The sequence below is a fragment of the Thunnus maccoyii genome, chromosome 2 (assembly GCF_910596095.1).
Source record: "Thunnus maccoyii chromosome 2, fThuMac1.1, whole genome shotgun sequence".
NCBI lineage: Eukaryota > Metazoa > Chordata > Actinopteri > Scombriformes > Scombridae > Thunnus > Thunnus maccoyii.
In genome coordinates, this window is record NC_056534.1 from 21913999 (window position 1) to 21934183 (window position 20185).

The following is a 20185-nucleotide window of genomic DNA, read 5'->3' on the forward strand; positions in this document are numbered from 1 at the left end:
AATTTAACAGGTCTGTTTATGATCCATTTTGTTAAAGTGAATAAATGTTTGGTCCTTCAGACTAACAGACTGGTTCTGTTGACTACAAGGAGAATACAAGAGGATGCCTTAGCCTGAGGCAGCAGTGTGAATAAAATAATGCTGCAGTGTCTGTGTCCTTACCCCGTGTTACACTTTGAGTGAGGAAAAAAAAAAAAGAAAAGTCTCACTGTTCAGCCTGCTACTGTAAACAAAGAGGAAGTAAGTGTGTGTGCATGTGTGTGAATGAGAGAACAGAGATAAACATCCCAGCTCAGGCTCTTGTGTTGTCAGGTAACATTTGGCTTCCCATTGCATGAAGATGTACATGCACTATGTATATAGATACACTGTATCATACTCAGTAAATACCTTCCTTCCACCTCACCTAAACTACTGTACATCTGGGATGTGGCACTTTCAACACCAGTTTTATAGGGCAACTTACACATGCTCACTTTTCTTTTATATGTTCTCAGTGACTATAGCAGTAAATAAAAAGGAGGGTAAATCTACCAGCTACCAGTTTGTGATTATAATAACCAATTTAAATGATAAATTAGTTATATTCTTCCAAAAGCCTTCACTTGATTGAATGAACTGTCCAAGGATACTAGGATTGGTATGAAGATTTTTAATATCTAACATAGTTTGAATCTACTTGAGTATTAATTCCAATTATTCAGACTGAATTCAAGTTAATCTAGTTATTTCAGAGCAACAACTGATTTGAATAACTGCAGCTGTGGCTACGTAGAATGAAGAGAGAACTTAAAAATGTATCCTTAAAAATGGATCTTTCATGGAACTATGTGATCTACTTTACTTTTTTTCACCTGGGTATGTTTGGTGGCTTTAATATGCTTCTTCACTCCCACAAATACCACTACTCTACTGGGTTTATATGATTTAACAACCCAGTCTCACATCAAAATGTATAATAGCTACGTTGGTCCACAGCCCAAAACGTATTAGTTTCACAATAATGGCTTTAAAATTGTGAGATGCCTTTTCTTTTTTTTTTGCCTGTTCTTTTCTATTGACCTGCATCCACATCACTGACTGTCAAGTTTCTGTCTGCAAAAAAACGAACAAAATGCAATATTTTAAGATAGTTTCAAATTAAAAAGCATTTTGATAACATTTCTAGAGAGAAATGTAAATTTTATTTTCATAATCTTTGTTCAGTGAATGTATATGATGTTCAGTTTGTTTGTTATTATGTTGATTGTTTCAGGTCACGCCAGAAAATTGTTGGAATGCAACGTTTTCTATCGTTGCTATAGTGGTTGCTATGGACACTGCTGTCACTGAAACCACGTAGTTGCATGTTGTTTGAATAATTGTCTTTGCGCTGTGTAGTTATCTGAGCTGTTATGTTATTTGTGTTATTTTATGTAACTGTCAGATGATGATAAAACAGATTTCAGAGTGCCCCAAGGATGATGTCTTTCTTCTTTTTCTTTGGATTTCCGACAAACCCGCTGCTGGGATGTAACCCATTATCTTCACTGTTGATTTTAATGATATCCTCAATATTTCTGAACACAAAAACACCAAAGTGTCCTTAATAACTCAACAACAACAGTAATAATTTTGAAATGGGATATGAAATGAAATATTGATTTTACAAAGGAAATATGGACTGTGCTATAGACAAAGAAATATAGTGAAATATTATATATAGCTTTATATTAGAAATATTATATATAGCTACACTGGTCTAAAAACAATATAGCTATTATACATTTTGATGTGAGACTGGGTTGTAAAATCATATAAACCCAGTAGAGTAGTGGTATTTGTGGAAATGAAGAAGCACGTCTAATCCACCAAACTCAGCCAGGTGAAAGAAAGTGAAGTAGATCACGTAGTTCTATGAAAGATCATTGATCATTGAGCAACCAGTGCAAATCCTGGTCATTCCTCACATCAACATTACACTGTATTGCTTGATCCTGAATTACAAGTACTAGTCAGTACAGCCAAGTTCACAGAAACCAAAATACCAAATGGGACACAGGGAAGCCACACATCTTTACACCTGATGCAGTGTTGCCAGCATAAACTACAACATTTTATTTTCTTATGAAAAATAGGGCTCATGGGGTCAAACAAAATGTTTCCTTCAAACTTGATGTTCCAGCATAGTTGGTAAATTATGTCCTTTGTCAGCCTTAAATGTTGCCTGTATGTTACCTGTATGTTATTGGTACAAAGCAGCAGTGCACACAGCTCCAAATCTTAAACAGAGTATCGGGTGCACGGTTGTGGTAAAGATGAAACAAACAAAACACTAACGGATTTACCTTCTTATTGTTTTTCATTGTGGACAGAAACAGACGCGTTTCAGCCAGAAGCCATCATTAGCGTAATAAAAAAAGAAGAAATGACAATATATATAAACAAACAGGTGAGGTTCAAACGCCAATCAGCGACAAGAATACATAATTATATAATAAGATCCATCTGTGAAAGGACAACCCCAAAGTAGCCTCTTCAGAATAAGAAGGTGTGACCTCAGTAATCAATGGAAACGATAACCAGTGTCATAAGCCAATAAATATACAAAACTGTCCGCCCAAGACAAGAGGGCATATACAGTTCAGATTATTAAATATATGAAGGTGCCCATAAATGGAAAAAACAGTTGCCACAAAGCGTAATAAAGAGATAACCTACATAATGTGCATACATTCAATAAATCCCCTAGGGAGGAAAATGATTATAAAATTAATCTATGCTAAAAACCATCCAAAAATGCACAAATGACTAATCAATGTGAACAGAGGGCTCTAATTACTGAGTAAATTGAGAAATCCCTGAGAGATCTCTGAGAGAGGACTAAGATTATGTTTGTTACTGTCACAACTGGAGTGGGATATCTCCAGCTTTTATGTTCTGTGACTTCTGCACTGAAACCCATTTTCCATGTAGGACAGTGAGGCAGACTTTCAGGAACTGCCTTTATGGACTGAAAAAAGTACTATTTCCCTCTGAATTTGACACTTCACATAGCACTTGGTTCATTCCAGCAAACAGCCAATAAAATATGTGTTCTGAGGACAAAAGGGAAAAGAAATGCCTCGATTCTCTCCCCACATTCACTGCCTTTTTTCCCCTGCTCAGCCGCTTCCTCCTGTAAACAAGCAGTTTAAAAAAAAGTGGTTTCTTCAGTTGCGTGTGTGTGTCTTTATGCACAAGAAAATATAAGCTAAAAGCCTCTCGTTTACTTTTCTGCAGTGCTTGACTTCCCACAAAATCAGTGGAGCAAAGAACTGAGAAGTGGAGGAAAGGATAGAGAGTGATATGCGTGAATAAAGAAAAAAAATGTGTGTTTAAAAAGTGCAGGAAGTGGTGAGAGTGATATTTTAGATGTTTGGCTGAACATTGGTTGGTTAGGTAAGGCTGGGACTACTTTGTGGAAAAAGGACCACACACATATCCACAAACACACACACACACACACATGCACAGCCTTTCAGCCATTTCAACAACCTATTTCAGAGCTGTTTCTGATTATGTTTAGATGGCAATGTATATATGAGGAGACGTCTGTCTGTCTCTCTATTTCCATCACTCCATGCAGCTGTCTTTCTTTTTCTCACTCTCCCTCCATCCAAATCTCCTCCCTCTTTATTTCTCCCTTTCATGGCCCTCTTCTGCTGTAGTCTGACTCTAATTGTGGTTGTCTTAGTTCCTTTCTTCAAACCATCAAAGTCTGTTTCCTATCAAACTTTTTTACTATATGAGGACTGATCCAGGGTCACTGGCCAGCCAACATGACTCGACATCTGGTGCTTGTCAACCTCCACAGGCAAACAGATCTCAGATCAGCACTCCGATTTGAACCAAACTCAACCCCTGTGGCCCCAGTTTTTCAAACAGCCAGACTAGGGTTTCATCCTCAACTTGCAGCCTAACATTTGCCATGTGGAGAGCCACCAGGAGCAGGCCTCACGGCAACCAGAGTGGATCCTGAATATGCCAAATCCTAGTCAAATAAGCTCTTCTGGTTGGAAAGTGATCAAAAATGGCAGCTGTCTAACCTTAGTGTATCCACTGAGAATGAAAAATGTAGTCTACACACTGCTCTAATCAGCTGGGAAAGCTATAATAGAAGAATGAAAGTCCATATATGCCATGGATTTGTCTCAAAGCAAGCTTTCTGTTTAGGGAGTTACAAACCAAAACAAAGCTTGATCTAGCTGACTGGTGTAACTGATCTGAATTAGAAGTTTTAATTTAAGTCCACTATCAACCCAAAATATCAATCCAGCCCAAATATAAACAGAATCATCCAGGAGAATTTCTACTGGTGTCTAACAAAATAATTCTTTTAATATTGTACAACCTACAGCACTTCTGTATTTCTGTGTCCCAACTCAGTTTCCATCATGAGCCACTCAACATTAGGTCAATAATCTGGCAAAACATCTGTCTGTCCAATGGATGTATGGATGACGCATCTCCGCTTCCTACTGTTATGCAAAAGTGAAGCCAAATTATTTCCTTTATGGGAGCTGCCATCTTGCTGATGTCATTTGGAGCCAGAGTCTGCACGGTAGAGTCGGGCTGACGAAGGTTTGAGAGTGGCTGCCACAGCTGTCAACCATGATGTCAGACCCAAATAACTCAAATAACTAATTGAAAACAAAGTTATCAGAAAAATGAGTACTTGGACAAACATCAGCATGATAATAACTACCTGACAGGTGGTTCTAAATGACAGGAACCATTTTTGAAAAACATGTATTTGATGTGTACTGTTTTAGTTTGGCTCATCCACTAACATGGAGGGGGCGGGACTTATGACCTATACTGCAGCCAAGCACCAGGGGGTGATTGAGATGTTTGAGATTACTTTTGGGGAGCTGTCATTACGTCCATCTTTATATACAGTCAATGGTCCAAACCAACTCAGAACTACAACTACTAAAATATAAACACATTCAAAAAAGTGCTTTTATCATATAAAGAAAGAGAAACATGGATGCAGCCTCATCTGGACGCTTAAACCACTGAAGCTGAATTTTAAGCTAAAACTCCAATTATAAAAATGAAATCACAACCAAATTTCTTGCTAAATATTGTTTAATGAAAATAAGAAACTTTTCTATAACAAATAAAAATGTGTTCTTAGGTGGGGTGCCAACAAAATGGGTAACAAACAGGTCTTTCAACATGGCATATGAGGTATTTGGCATCTGTAGTTCAGGAAAACCTTGTCAGCTTTATTCAATATATGTCTGACTGATGAATTGTTCAATCAGACTGTGTGTGTTATGGGTAGAAGAAACTGTAATAACTCCACTAGGTGCTTTAAAATGAACTAAAAAGAAGATAATAACATCAGGTAGACTTGGAAAGCAACTAAAGCTTTAATGTGTGAGGATGACAATAACAGACTCCTGATTATGGCTACCACAACCAAAATATATCAATTTTAACAGCTGTTTTCAATTTCAGAAGATTGCTTTCAAAATGATCCGCTTTCAAAATGCCACGCCGTAATTTCCAGACCCACTTTCTGCAACAGTATGTTAGATTTTGAAAGTCAACAAGAAAATAGCAGTCACAGTTATATTAACCTCTTTTAATTTGCAGATTGCTGACCTTCTCTTGGACTCCCCAAACCTTATTGTTCTCTTTTGTGTTAATATCTGTCAGTTAATAACACAAAACTTGCTGTCCAAGAGTAGATAGAGTTTTAGGCTTTTGTGTGATAAGACACAGAAGCAAGCATGAAAGGAAGGGAAGGTTTGAAAGCAAACAAGCAATAAAGAAAGGCTGGAGAAACCATGACAGAGATGGAGAAAGTGGTCTGACTCCAGCTGATCTATTGAGGACAACCACTGGCAGCACATTGGAAGTCATCTGAAGTTCAAGCCTGCTTACTGCGCAGCTTGCCAAGTGTCACCAGTGATTGCAACATTTATCATAAGCAAACAACATGAAATAATAGCTACAGAGTCTGCAATATGCAACAGCCAGCAAGGAAGGGAGGATGAAAACAGTAGAGTGGACGTTGGGATGATTTCAATTGACTTAAATGATTACATCTGTCTTACAATACATCGGTTAGATACCTACTCAGTTTAAGAGCACCTGTCTTATTTTACTACTTGCCTAGTTGAGAAGAAAATATGGCAAAATACGAGCACGTATCTAAATATTTGTAGCATGTGAACATAGTTGCCAAATACCTCCTGCAGCTGCTGGATGTTTATATTGAGATGTTAAAGTTCCCAAGAGGGGAAGGAAGTGCAGAAGAATGTGATTTTCAAATAAATCCAGTCTCTCTGATCTCACTTACACATGATTGTAAAATCCAAACACAGACAGAAAATAATATCCAGTGGTAATTGAGTCTTGTACAAACCACTAGGATTTGACCGTTGTGGGTTTTGCAGACAAAACCCTCTATTTTATTTTTTGGGATAAAGCTGTTGAAAGATTGTATTTTGTGAGAATTTAATTATCTTTAAATTTGATGGTAAAAATTAAATATGGATTGTCACAGAGCAGATTTAATAATAGGGAAAAATCTACCAAAATAAATCACTCTTATCTAATATCAGATCAGAAAGAGAGAATGAAGGAGCCTCTAAAAAGGATGTTAATAAAGTGATTGAAGTCCCTTTACCATGTGTTACAGGTAAGTACAATCGGGCTGCATACTCCTCTTCCTCTTCTTCCTCCTCCTCTTCCTTCTCCCCCTCCTCCTCCTCCTCCTCCTCCTCCTCCTCCTCCTCCCCTGAGTCTGGCTCAGCCGTGTCACCTAACAACGGGTTGTCATGTGGACTGGCTGATTGTGGATGTGACTGGTCAATGACAGATGATGGACAGGAGGGAGAGGGCATGGGAGAACCTATGAAAGAACACAACCGAGAAAAAAAAAGAAAAAAAAAAAAAAGGGAATGATGAATTTGAATAATAAATAAAATCATGACAACAACACCAACAACAATAACGAAAATCTTAAAAAAAAAAACAAACAAAAGAAATGAGCAATGAAGTATGGAGATGTATGCTGATGGTGTGACTGAACAGCAACTGAAGGACAATTCCTGAGTTGGATCACTGGTCATCACTCCATCATTCATTCAGTGTATCCATCTCTCCAGCTGATGGAGGCTTGGGGTGAACCCCTACCACTCCTGCCCTTCTACTACATTGCAGTTTTATAAGGACAGAACTTGATAAAATTTCTCATTGCATCTTTACTGCCACTATGTTTTGAGAGAAAGAGAATATGGTTGGAGATATTGAACTGTGTGAGGTGCCAGTCTAAGTATCAGTTAGAGTTGGCTACAGTATGTTGAGTCCATGTGAGGACCAGACTCACAAGCAGAGTGAGCAATCAATTGTGTATCGATGTGGTAACCTTGGCATTTAGTGACTTCTGAATGCTAAATGGCCCTGTGTGTGTGTGTGTTTGTGTTTCTGTTTCGCCCAGACAGATAACTCTGTTCAGTCTTGCATTCTATACAAATGTGCTGGCACAAAAGAATGTAATTAGTTGTTGAAAAGCAAAGGAATGAAAGAACCCCACATATTTCATTAACAGCACTCGCCATGGTGGTTGGCTTTACAGATAAAAATGTCTTTCCAAATCTCTTGATCTCTCACATTTGCGAGCAAGGAGGGAGAAACTGAAATACAAAATCAATGTTAGGGTCATTTGCAGGAAAAGAATTGCAATCTTTTTTTTTTTTTAATCTTTTTTGGCTGAGCATTTATAGAATTACTACTGCAATCACTACTCTTAAGCTCTGTCCCATTCTCTCTCTCAAACACTTTTTTTTTTTTTAAGGGATAAAAAAACGGTTTTAACATTAGCCACCTGGACATGTCACACTCTCTACTTCTTTCGCTGCCATGAGTGAAGAAAAATGCAAACTCAAGAAATTTCAAACACACAGCCAACCTTGTCCCTTTCAGCAATCGACTGTGAATCCCATCCTGACGTTCATTTGGGGTTTTGCAGTTGCAGGCTAAAACTAGAGTACAGCATCTCGATGCAAACAGATCCAAAATAACATGACACAAGCCTCTGTTTAATTATTTATTAGAGTGCCTTCTGGCTTATTTCTTTCACTGAGATAGAAAATCACATGGATATGGCATTTTCTATTAAATACCCAACCCCCACTATCTCTCCTAGAGTGATATTGTGGATGGGAAAAAAAGCCCAGTGGCTTTTGCTGTGGAAACAGGAACAACATAGGATTAGTGCTACATGTGGGCAATATTAAACAGCAGATACAGTCCACTGTCTTGACTACTTCATTTTTACAGAATTTATCAGTATGTTGATTGTCTACGGGAAGCCCTTCACCTGAACTGATCCTCTTGAGACATTTTAATCAGTTTCCAAACAAGCATGCCTGAATTTGTTTTACTGTTATTAATATCAGGATGCTTGATTTGTTGGACAGTTCTATTATTCTGTGACAGTCTACAGACTGCTTTGAGAGGCTTTTCCTGTTACAAATGAAATCCTGGGGCACACAATGAGTTGTCAATATGTAACATGGCTAAATTTAAAGGTATTAAATATTAGCAAGTGGTCCAAGAAATTCAGCATTTGCAATCCAAATTTCTGTACAAACTGGTAAATGTTTGAAATCATGTAAGAAACATATCTAGAATGTTATCTTTCTTGTTCAGCATCAGCTTGTTTGCACTATTTTAGTGTGTCTAAAATGTCATTACTTAACATTACATTATTATAACATTTTCCCCCCTTCTTCTTCTTCTTCTTCTTCTTCTAGCCCTTTTCTGTCTCGTAAAAAACACAACTGGTGCTGTATGGAGTATTTCCCGCTGCAAGACAGTGTGTGTGGGATTGAGTCAAATTAAACTACAGTGTGTGTGTTCATGGTTAAAGAAGGAACATGGATGGAGCCCTATGGCACAGAGTAACAAGATATATCAGGCTTTGGATGCATACATAATACTTGTTAGTCAGCAGATCAATTCATTGTTGGTTTTGGTCTTTTCATGGGATTTCTTAACAATAAGAAAATAAAAGAAAAACAATATAAATCATATAAATATCACCTGAATTATCCTTTCACAAATATGTTCGTGTCATGATTGGAGACATTTTAATTGTACTTTTTACCACTGGATGGGTTTAACTCCATCTTTGTTGAGTTCACCAAGACAGAACTGAATGTGTTCTCATTGTTCCCAAGATGGTGAATGGAAATATCAGACAGTACAATGCCTTCATCCACCTGCTCCTCAATATTTGCATCCTAATCTTTCAAGAAACATTGGGTGTAAAAATTGGCGCATTTTTATGCATGTGAAATTGTTACCAATCTACTTATTGATATTAAAAGCAGAAATTGACGAAAATGCTCTTACTTGCCTCAGAGTAAATTGATTCATCACATGCTACAGTCAAAACAAAACAAAGCAAAACAAAGCAAAGCAAAGCAAAGCAAAGCAAAGCAAAACAAGGGACTGTGTAGCCTGGAAACATCTGCTAGCCAGAGGTTTCCACTCTGAGGAGTTACATATTTAATCTTTCAAGGTTTCAGCTTAAGGTCTCAACTAACTCCAAGAAAAGAGAGATTGTGATATTGGTTTCCACATAATCATACAATACATGGAATAATTGATGCATGCGTTTGTGTGCCTGTGCAGTGTTTCCCCTTGGTTGACTGCTTTGTGGAAGCTGGGCTAGATGAGGATGGGCCTATATTTAATAAAAATAGGCCTATCTCTGACAAAGCTCCTTCAGTTGTTTTCAACAACAATAACAGGCTGATTAAAATAGAGTACAAATACAGGTACCCTTGTAAACAGAACAGAAATAACAGCAGGCTTACTTGCTCTGACAAAGTTTCTGAATGAGGTAGACGGTTCTTTACCAAACAAAATAGTTCCTCCTATGTAGCATTGTACATCTCTTACAGGTTTTGTGCAAGGAAAACTATCCTATCAACAGCCTCAGGCTGTGCCCCAGATTGCATACTTAAGACAGGACGTGAGTATGAAGAGAAACAGTCTGGTAAAACGGTAAAACACCTGTCTGTGTTTAACTTGGCTGCCAGTGTTTACAGGTGGACAGCAGACGTGAGACATTTGGCAACACGGGCTAGTTAGCTACAAGCTAGTAAGTTAGCGTGGCTCCATTCACAAGTAACACCACCGTGTATCATAACCTATCCATGAAAAAAAATGACCAATTGCATGTGAACTCGCGGCCTGTGCATTGTGTGTTAACACACATTGCTGCTGATGTTATATTCTGATGCTTTATTCGCTATTATCTGAGCTGTGTCACTGAACCCAACAGCCTCGCTCTCTGAGTACCATGGTATAAATGGTACCGTCTCATCCTATCTTTTGGGGGGTGGGGGGTTTGGGAGTCCCACTGGTAGGGGCGGGCCACTCTACTCTACTCTCAGTAGTCGAAATCAGATACTGCCTGAAGGACACGCACAGGCATACAAACACAAACACTGGTGCACATACACATGCACAGAGATGTACAACAGCATACTAGGCTACCCACATTTCAGCACGCACAAAAAGATTCTGAAACAAACAAAGCATTGAAAACACACACAGCATGCTACATGTGAAAGTAAACAAACAGAATGAGAATGTATTACAGGGCTAGAGCGGAAGTCTATCTAGAAATGACAAGGTAGAGAGAGTGGTAGAGAAGGAGAAATTCATGAAAGGCAGATCTAAAGATAAAAGTGAAGGGGAAATAACAAAAGAAGTGAAAGGATGATAAAACCAGATAAAGAAAGGGTGTTTCTGTAGAAGCATTTAGAGTGAAGAAACACAACAAAATAATAAGAAGGTTAGGATGACTGAAAGGAAAACAGGGTTCTCCTGGCTTATAGGGTGTAATTACGCCAGGAGCATGCTTTAAAGGTACTAGGTTGTACTAACTGTCATCTGACCACATCCAGGATCAAAAATGTTTATACTTGTACTGAATGGCCCCATGCAAAACCTTTGAGTCTCCTCAAAGACATTCATGGTGTTGCATTCAGACTGAAAATAGTGGAAGTGAAAGTAGTTGTGTGAAAAAAGAAAACTTGAGAAAGAAGTTCCACTCAAATAAGAAAGAAATGCGGGATAGTAAGTTATGTTAATTTAAAGTCAATCCTTTTAAATGAACTACTGTTAAACTGGCATGGAAACATGGCTGCACTGTGCACAGACTAATAACGTTGCCTTGAATGACTTGAAGAAACTACAGTTCAAAGAGTCACATGTTACTGCTGTTTCAAATGCAGCCAGGTCAAGCTTTAAGGCAGTTGACTCTATTTTGCTCCAGAGCAGCAGGTAGCTGCTCAGTGTGATGTCAATGAACACTTTGACAGCTGTTGAGGTCAAACCTGAGACTGAGACAGACACTCAGTTACAAGCCAGTCTCTCTAACTGCTAGCTTAGTGTGCTACCACATTACAACATTACATCATGCATGTCTAGTGGCCATTTGCAGTTTGCCAAATAAAACAGCAAATCATGTATTTTTTTGACATGGAAATGGTAAGAAATCATTCAGAAATCATAATTCAAATTCAATTTAAGCCTTCACCAACACATAGTGGTTGGGCCATTACCACCACATCTTCTTCATACAAACTGAATAGACAAGAACTTAAATATCCTAGTCTGTGATTAGCATGCCAGGCAAGATTTCAATCTCAGCTGCTCTGAACCCCCCCCCCCCCCCTAGAAGAAAAGCATAACCTCATCATGAAAGATCTATAATATTTCACCCCACCAAGAGTATGCATTCTTGGTGGCTCTTTTTCTCTGGCCCAGACTTTCCCCTAAAATCCACCTGCATTGTTCTGGAGTTTGAGTAAAATCTCTTGGTCGACATTCTCTGTTTTTGCGTGCTCTCTCGGTCTCTGTCAATCTCCATATCAAAGACACCCTGGTAGAACACATTGTTACTGGGATTATAGACAGAGAGGGAGGGAGAGAGGCAAGGAGGGAGAGACGGAGAGAGAGACAGAGAGAGAGCGAGACAGACTGAAATATTGCTTATAGGCCTAAAGAAAATCCCAAACCTTGCCTACTTTAACTTTAACCCATGCAACTCTGGGTGTTTGCATGTATGTGTTTCAATAAATGGGTCACAGACAGATATCGTGATTGTCAAAGGGTCCGACACAGCTGTCCAGTTGGCTCCGTGGGGACACGGTGTTAAGCTCAGCTATGACCGCCTGGGAGCTTGTTGTTCTGGCTCAAGACAATATTCTTTTAAGACTCTGATCAATGGAGTAAAAATAATTTAGCAAATAAATACTCACTCTGTCAAATGGCTAGGTGCCTCCTGGCATTTCCCCATAGTGCCTGAGGGAACGAGGTTATGCTGCATTCATATCAAGAGGGAATAACCGGCAGAACAACTTTCAAAAAACTAGAAGAGTTCTAGTGTCTGAAATGAAGCCATCAAGACTCCAAAACTGAGTCTTCTCCCCATACCCAAAGCAATGCTTGAATCCTGAATCCCTACTCAAGAGCACTATACAAAATCCTGGACAATGCTCACTGTTTTCAAGTGCAACTCCCACTTTGATAGCTAAAAGCAATGTTGGCTGCGATGTAAAGGACTTCATTATTCAGTTTGCTGTGGAAAATGTTAACACTTGTATGCATAATGTATGATTTCTGTAAATATGGCTATCTGTACTCTATCCATATTCAGTGTAAATGTATCCAAATACACAAGGTACATCTAACATCTAACAGGTGTTTGGGTGCTGAACAGCTATGTTGTTATTGTACTTTTCAAAAAGTACTTTTATTATAATGGTTTGTAAATGGGAGAACTCACAGCAATTTATGGCCTCTTGCATCTTATTGTTTAGTTTTGTCATAATGAAATCTGCCAACAGAACCTGGACTGCAGAACAGTTGGAAGTTAGATAAATGACAAAGCAAAAACCAGTCCATCTTTTCTCAAACCATGGAGAAGATACCAACCAAACCAACAAACACATCAAGCTGCAAGCGCTGCAATCAGGCACATTCTATTGCATGACTTATTACTTAGTTTTGTGGATTAAACGTTAAAAAAATGAAACTTCACTGTAGTCTTTCTGTTGTTTTTGAGTTTTGTTTGAGTGCTTAAAGTAGAGACATTTGTTTGATAGGAACAGGACATGGTTGAGGTTAGACGGTGGCTCAAGAGCTCCCCAGTGTATTTTAGCAATGACTGGTTTATGTCATCTGAATGGAAAAAATCTGCAGAGCTTTTTAACCCAGTAGCCTTGTCACACAAAACAAGTGCAACCTTAGATCTCTAGCAGCTGTTGTAGGGAGAGAGACAGAGAGAGAGAGAGAGAATTATGTGTGTGTGTGTGTGTGTATCTGTATGTTTTGAACACCTGGCTCCTTCAGTGCCTCCTCATTCTTCATCCCTGCTTGGCTTGGTTTTGGCAGACACACACACACACCTAAACACACATAGGTCTACAGGTCTGTTTGCTGTATTGTCCTGAGGTAGCTAGCTCTGTACTCTCTCAGTTTTCGTGGCCTCTATCTCCAGTCTTTTTCCCTGCTTTTAATTTTTCCTCCTGTTTTCCTGTGAACTCTCGTCCACACTGCTGTTCACCTCCTGCTGTGCAGCGCAGTAGGTGTGTTCTACTTTGCTTCATAAACTTTCCCTAGATAAATCAATGACAACTAAATTTACATTTTCATGCAAATCATCAAGTTGGAGTTACTAAATCTTGACAGTAATTGCCTTTTAAGCTTTCCCTGCAAACAAGGACACAAGATGAGAAAAAAAACTCATGTAAAGTTAGGAAGCAATATCTACTAGAAACACTAATACAGACCAGAATTCTACAGTATTTCAAATAAAGTGGTGTTAAGGTGCACAAATTTAGGTTTTTCATGTTCTGTAGCAAAACAGCATCTGTAGAGGACTGATAATGATACTGAATAAAAATCAATAGCAGTGACGCAACAGTGTCTTGGCCAGCTGCTCCAATTTCTGGCAGAAATCATCAGAACTCACTTTTTGGACAGAACTGGAGCAAAACAGTTTTGTAGGAAAAACTCATCATACACTGAAATCTGAACCTCATCCAACCAAACTTATTTGAAGAGAACCCTCACAAAAATGAAAACAATTGAGATAACAAATACAGTGTTCATATTATAAACCATTCTAACATTTCTTTATTTACTGACATTTGGACCACTACAACTGAATTTCCAGTTACAACCACATATTAACTGAAGTTTCAAAACACTTGGATGTCATGTTAATCATAGCGCCGACTGTTCTGACTAACTGACTGCTGCTGGACTTCACACTCTTCTCAGTCATCTAAAGAGAGTTTAGATGTACATCAGCAGCATTACCTGACTGACAATGATGAACTGAATCAATAAAGTTTAAAATATGAAGTGTGTGAGTTGGAGAATGTTATCAACCAGTGTCAGCTTAATGAATTATCCATCGATCCATCCGTCTATCCATCCATCTATCCATCCATCCATCCATCCATCCATCCATCCATCCATGATTGTTGTAATTGATGATGGTTTCGTTACGTTTATGTCAAAATAGTTTGTGTTTGTTCGTTCTTGAATATTTCATTTGGTTTCATTCAAACACAATAATATTTTTTCTTACTTCCACCTCTTATGCAAATCACACAGGCACACTAACACATGAATAGACACATAAACAGGGTACATACACATACATTAGTAGTGAAATGGCCACCCAGCAGTTAGCCATTGGTATTCTGTTGGTTATTGTCATTCCCCAGAACAGAGGAAAGGAAGACAACATTCCTTTTGCTGTGATCATAGTGAGTGAAGCGGAGATTATGTCTAAGAGGCTGCAATCAGAAGACAGAATATCTCCAGATGTAATGCTTGTCTCAAATGGTTTGCTTATGTTTACATACTCAGTACCTTCTGTTGCACATTATGCCTACGGCACATATCTGGTTTAATGAGCCATATGTCTGATTGGGCCCATTTTCCCTGACTCCTTGTATTCACGTTTACCAAAAAGGTTTCTATAGGCATAGACCATAGCAAAACTCATTACTGTGATGCATGGTGATTTCCAACCAGGAATCAATCACTGAGATAGAGAAACACAAGTACCCTTTGGGGTTCTCCTCGGCAGGTGTGGAGTGGCTCAACTAATCTGAAAAACTCAAAATTATGATTTGGTAAAAATGTACATATCCACATATTTGTTTAAATGGAAAAGTGGAAAATAAACATACACATATGATTACAAATGAATGTGAGGCTTATTTTTTGAATATCTACCGTTAAAATAAGACATAAATATTAGCTACAACAGACTGAGAGCACAGGACACACTTCCATCCAAACTGAGTCAGCTGTAACAACTGAACACTTTGCTGCGACTAATTGTGTGAAAACTAGTTGCAAGCAAGCAGAGAAGCTATGAGTCAATTTTAATGTTTGGAATGTTACGAGTAGTGTCAATGACGGGTAGCTTGAGCTCACCTGATAGAGCTGTGGGGGTACGTCAGACTGAAAAACTGAGGACCACTGCTCTACTGCAGTGAGATCTTTAATGGTTCGACATGTGGTGCTGTAAAAATGACATGATCTATATATATAAGTGCCACACTGGCCTCTGATCGACCTTTTAATTATCTCTAAGACGCTCTAGACAGTTTTAAAATGCAGTGCTGTTAGCAGACACATTTGGATTCTTTTTTTTTCAATTTGTCAATGAAATTTGTCACTTAAGATTTCAGTTTTTTTAATTTCAGTTATTGGTGGTAATGGTGAGTGCAATCTACAACTGCATGTCCCAGAGTTGCATTTGAAAATCGCAGATATTGATGGATGAGGGCAACAAACACACCTTGAGCTACTTTGTCAAAAATGCAACAGATCAAGAGCGATTGGTGTATCTATTTACAGCGCAGCTAAACAAACCATAGGCTGAAAGGATTTATGACCTCACATTGTTTAATACAGATAACTAAAGAAGAGAGAGAGAGAAAAGGTAGGAAATTTGAATCTCTCGCAGCAAAGGCAGAGTCCACAAGTCACAATGAAAACTACAATAAAGAGGCAATCAAAAAATGCAAATACATTGAATAGTTATTGCTGGCAAAAAGTCAGCCATAAATTGCATAAGAACAGTGTTTGATATGATGAAAACTTTAAGCAGAATATAATTTATGTCAATCTAATGTCTCGATCAGTGATGGGATTTGTGATTTTGTGACGGCTACAGTTTTACATAGAAAATGTGGAGTTACTTTACAAAATCAGAGGGTTCTCTGAGTCATTATGGTTATATATAGAACCACATCTATTTGTGGGTGCTCAGTACATACAAGACCTCTCATTGAGTGAAAAGGGAAGCGAGACACTTAGTTCTTCCTCAGTCTCTAAATGATGACAAAACGAATTTCACTTTAACACAAACAAGCAGTTCACACGATGTAACAAAGTTTAACATGGGTTTATGACGGGGAGACCATGTTAACCTGCATCGTTTAGGATTGGGAGGATGTGTACATAGTTAATTGTCACTGTTCTGCTAAACAGGCAATGTCCATGTGTATGTGTGTGTGTTTAACAAACCATAAACGAGGCGTCAAGCCAGGCCATCACATACATGCTAATTAGATGAGGGTGCATGCTCCCTCTCCCTCCTCCTCCTCTTTCTCTTGTCTACACTCTCATGCACACACACATAAACACAGTTCCATAACTCCAACTGAACCTGGACAATTTACTATACACACTCATAAATCCTCCCCATCATGTCCCTTGCCTACACATGCATGAACACAGTGGTGGCTATAATTTTGGTTCTGTGAAAAGGGAAAGAAAATGAGAAAAAAGTACAACTATCACAAGACTCTTTTGCCATTGTTTCTTTCTTACCAGAAGATTTTGTTTTGTCAAGGTCACCCCTTAAAAATCTTCTGGAGACTGAGGAAACTCAAACTTAAGTGGGCTAGATTTTGGACTCGCCAGTCTGTCTGTTTCACTCTCCATCCTTCATTATCTGTGTTTTTCTCTTTTACGACACTGTGAGATCATGTCGGCCTTTTGTTCTAGTGGACTATAAGCTAGTGTTAAGCCACTTAGTCCCCTGGGCACAGTTACAGTAAAAACCATGATGACAGAGAGACACATGTTTAAGTCATCTAGTCACACACACTCAGACATATAATCTTGACATGTATGTGAGGGTAGAGGAGAAACAGATTGTAAAAGAACAAAAGATAAAAACATAAATTCGGCCACTACACTGACAATTTTATTGTTGGTTCTGATTTGGTTTGAAGTTTGTTTTGATTTCTGTGCTATTCTGATTGGTTTAACACTGACCAACTGATGTATAGAAATCATGTGAGAGGGGCAGTGCCAGAATGGCTAAACAAAAAGTGTCGCCTGTGATTCATGGGATCTGGCAACCAGGCTAATCCAGGCTGTGGTGTTTTGCATAACAGGTGTTACACTGCCACAGTGAAAGGGAAAGGAAACATAGTTGACTCACAATATTTCCATGATATACACAAGTGTTTAATCAACTGCGCACACATAAGAATACGTAAACACACGCACATACAAGGTGTATCCTGTCCCCTGACGTCAGTTTTTTTTTTTTTTTCTGCTAATGTGTCCTTTGGAGGAATGATTTGTGCATGTGTGTGTGGCATAAATTAGGCCTATCCACAGGGGACACCACAACAGAGAGCAATACATTACCCTCTCTTTCAACAGCCACACTCTGCCTCCTCAGAGAGAGCAGAGCAGTGAGCCAACCCACTCTCCTCATCTCTCAAAGACAAAGGGAAATAGTGAGATCAACATTGTGGATGTCCATCTCCCTGTGTACTAATTGTTAAGCTCCTCTATTCATTTTAGTCCTGAAAAAGCAATTCTCTGAAGCTCTTCAGAAAAAAAACACCTATCAGTGAATTTCAGAAGCCATTTTGGCCTTTCCTGTTGTATGTTCTTTCAGCTGATAACTGCTCATTAATTGCTGATCCAAGGAGGGTTTAATCGAGGGCAACTGGACTTGGTTGTGGATACTTGAAGATGTTTTGCCTCTCATCCAAGGGGCTTCTTCAGTTCTAACTGACTGGCAGGGAGTCATTATCAAGGTCATTGATACTACTTGGTTCATTATTAGTATGTAGTGTACATAAACTTGTCCCCTTAGAGGGAAGGGTCACTGCAAATCAATACAAAGTTGCTCTGAGTCATCACCTTTATCCTTTGATAAAACATTTCTATCCTGATGGGAGTGGTCTCTTCCAGGATGACAATGTCCCAATTCACAGGGCACGAGGGGTCACTGAACGGTTTGATGAGTATGAAAATGATGTGAATAATATGCTATGACCTTCACAGTCACCAGATCTCAACCAAATTGACCACCTATGGGAGATTTTAGACTGACATGTTAGACAACACTCTCCACCACCATCATCAAAACACCAAATGAGGGAATATCTTTTGGAAGAATGGTGTTCATCCCTACAAAAGAGTTGCAGAGACTAGTAGAATCAATGCCAAGGTGCACTGAAACTGTTCTGGTGGCCCATGGTGGCCACCTTACTAAGACACTTTATGTCTGTTTTTCCTTTAATTTGTCACCCGTCTTGTTCCAAGTTACAACAACGATTGGCTTCTTCATCTTGATAATGGCGTCTTAGAGTTCTCAAACTAAGAGAGAGAAGTAGCTACAGTTGCCATTTTGAATGTGTGTTCAGCATTCACATACAGGGGTCCAGTAGAGGAGAGGAGGAGCTATCAATTACTCCACTGACATCAGACCAGCATATGTCAAGGCATGAGTAAGGGCCACAATCACAAACATACCCCATGTTCAAAGAATAGTTGGCTCCACTTTAAGGCTTAAAGCAGTCCACTTTTTAGTCCTAAAACCCATGAGTAAGTTAGCTTCAAGCCATAAATTCACTTGGCTGAAAAGTAATGGGAGCATACGACCATGCCAGAAGTACCACAGCCAGGGACTGAATCCAAGTCCTTGTGGTGTTAGGCAATTTTTATTTCTTCTACACCGCCTGGGCACCCCTCAAAACCAAGATGAGCTAAAGTTTCATGTTTTCTCCTGTGACATAAATCAAACCACTATACGTACATCCCATTTGTACAATTTGGAGCCTCTCCGTGCCCTGATGAAATATGTTGCTATAAATGAGTTTTGGGTCAGTTGGTCTGCTGGAACATCTCTTGTCATTACACTGCTTTAAAGCCTCTAAACATAATAGTCCTCATCTTTTATAGTTTAGTGATATTCCATTGTTGACTTTAGTTCTAATGAGGTTTTGGAGCAATGTGGCATATAGAAGTTTACTTTGATGCGATTAATCTTAATGTCATTTACACTTTAAAACATCTTAAAACAATTGTAAACCTTTTGAACTTGACTTCTTATTTTTGTCCTCCTTTCCACCCACTTCTGACTGTAAGCAACAACACCATGGCCATGGCCATGTACTGTAGTACAGAGTGATGAGCTCTAACAGTGGAAGTCAAAAACATTTGTGGCCTGTCTGACTATATAATATGAATATTCTTAATCTCTCTATTTATCACATCCTCTTATTTTTGCTGTCTGTTTCTCATCTTTTGAACAATAGATGGAGCTTGTATCCATTAACATGTACAGTGTGAACAGCCTACTGGGCCTGAGGCTACTCAGAGGCCAGGAGATGGCTGCTTCATGTTGCACACAGAGGAGTAAGAGCGCGTGCGTGCGTGCGTGTGTGTGTGTGTGTGTGTGTGTGTGTGAGAATTTCTGTCAGCCATGCTTTTATGCATGTGTGTGTGACCTGCTACAAAAAAGAGCAATCCCTGTCACACAATAGTGTCTGGTGAAAACACTGCCACATTGATGAACCAGGTCACAAACACACACACACACACACACACACACACAAATACGTCTTTCTCTGCGCGTCGTGAGTGACTGCTCTACTTTTGCCTTAGGGCTGACAGTGACCTCCAAGTTGAGTCTCTCTCTGTATATATGTGTGTGTGTGTGTGTGTGTGTGTGTGTGTGTGTCATGTGCTGACCTTACAAGAACCCCAAGCATCCCCCCTGGTCCTGGTCTACCTCTCCTGTCATACCAGTGCTAGAGGGAGTGGAATACAAAAAGCTACTGTG

The 20185-nt window shown here is 39.0% G+C and overlaps 1 protein-coding gene across 6 annotated transcripts in view; it reads right to left on the reverse strand.

Annotated features, from left to right (window-relative positions):
- Positions 1–20185, reverse strand: part of tenm3 (teneurin transmembrane protein 3) — a 369694-nt gene that overhangs the window by 167212 nt on the left and 182297 nt on the right. For all 6 annotated transcript variants that reach the window (XM_042397897.1, XM_042397853.1, XM_042397889.1 and 3 more), the window contains one exon: positions 6665–6889. In XM_042397897.1, coding sequence (XP_042253831.1) covers positions 6665–6889 — 225 coding nt within the window. The remainder of the gene's footprint in view (positions 1–6664; positions 6890–20185) is intronic.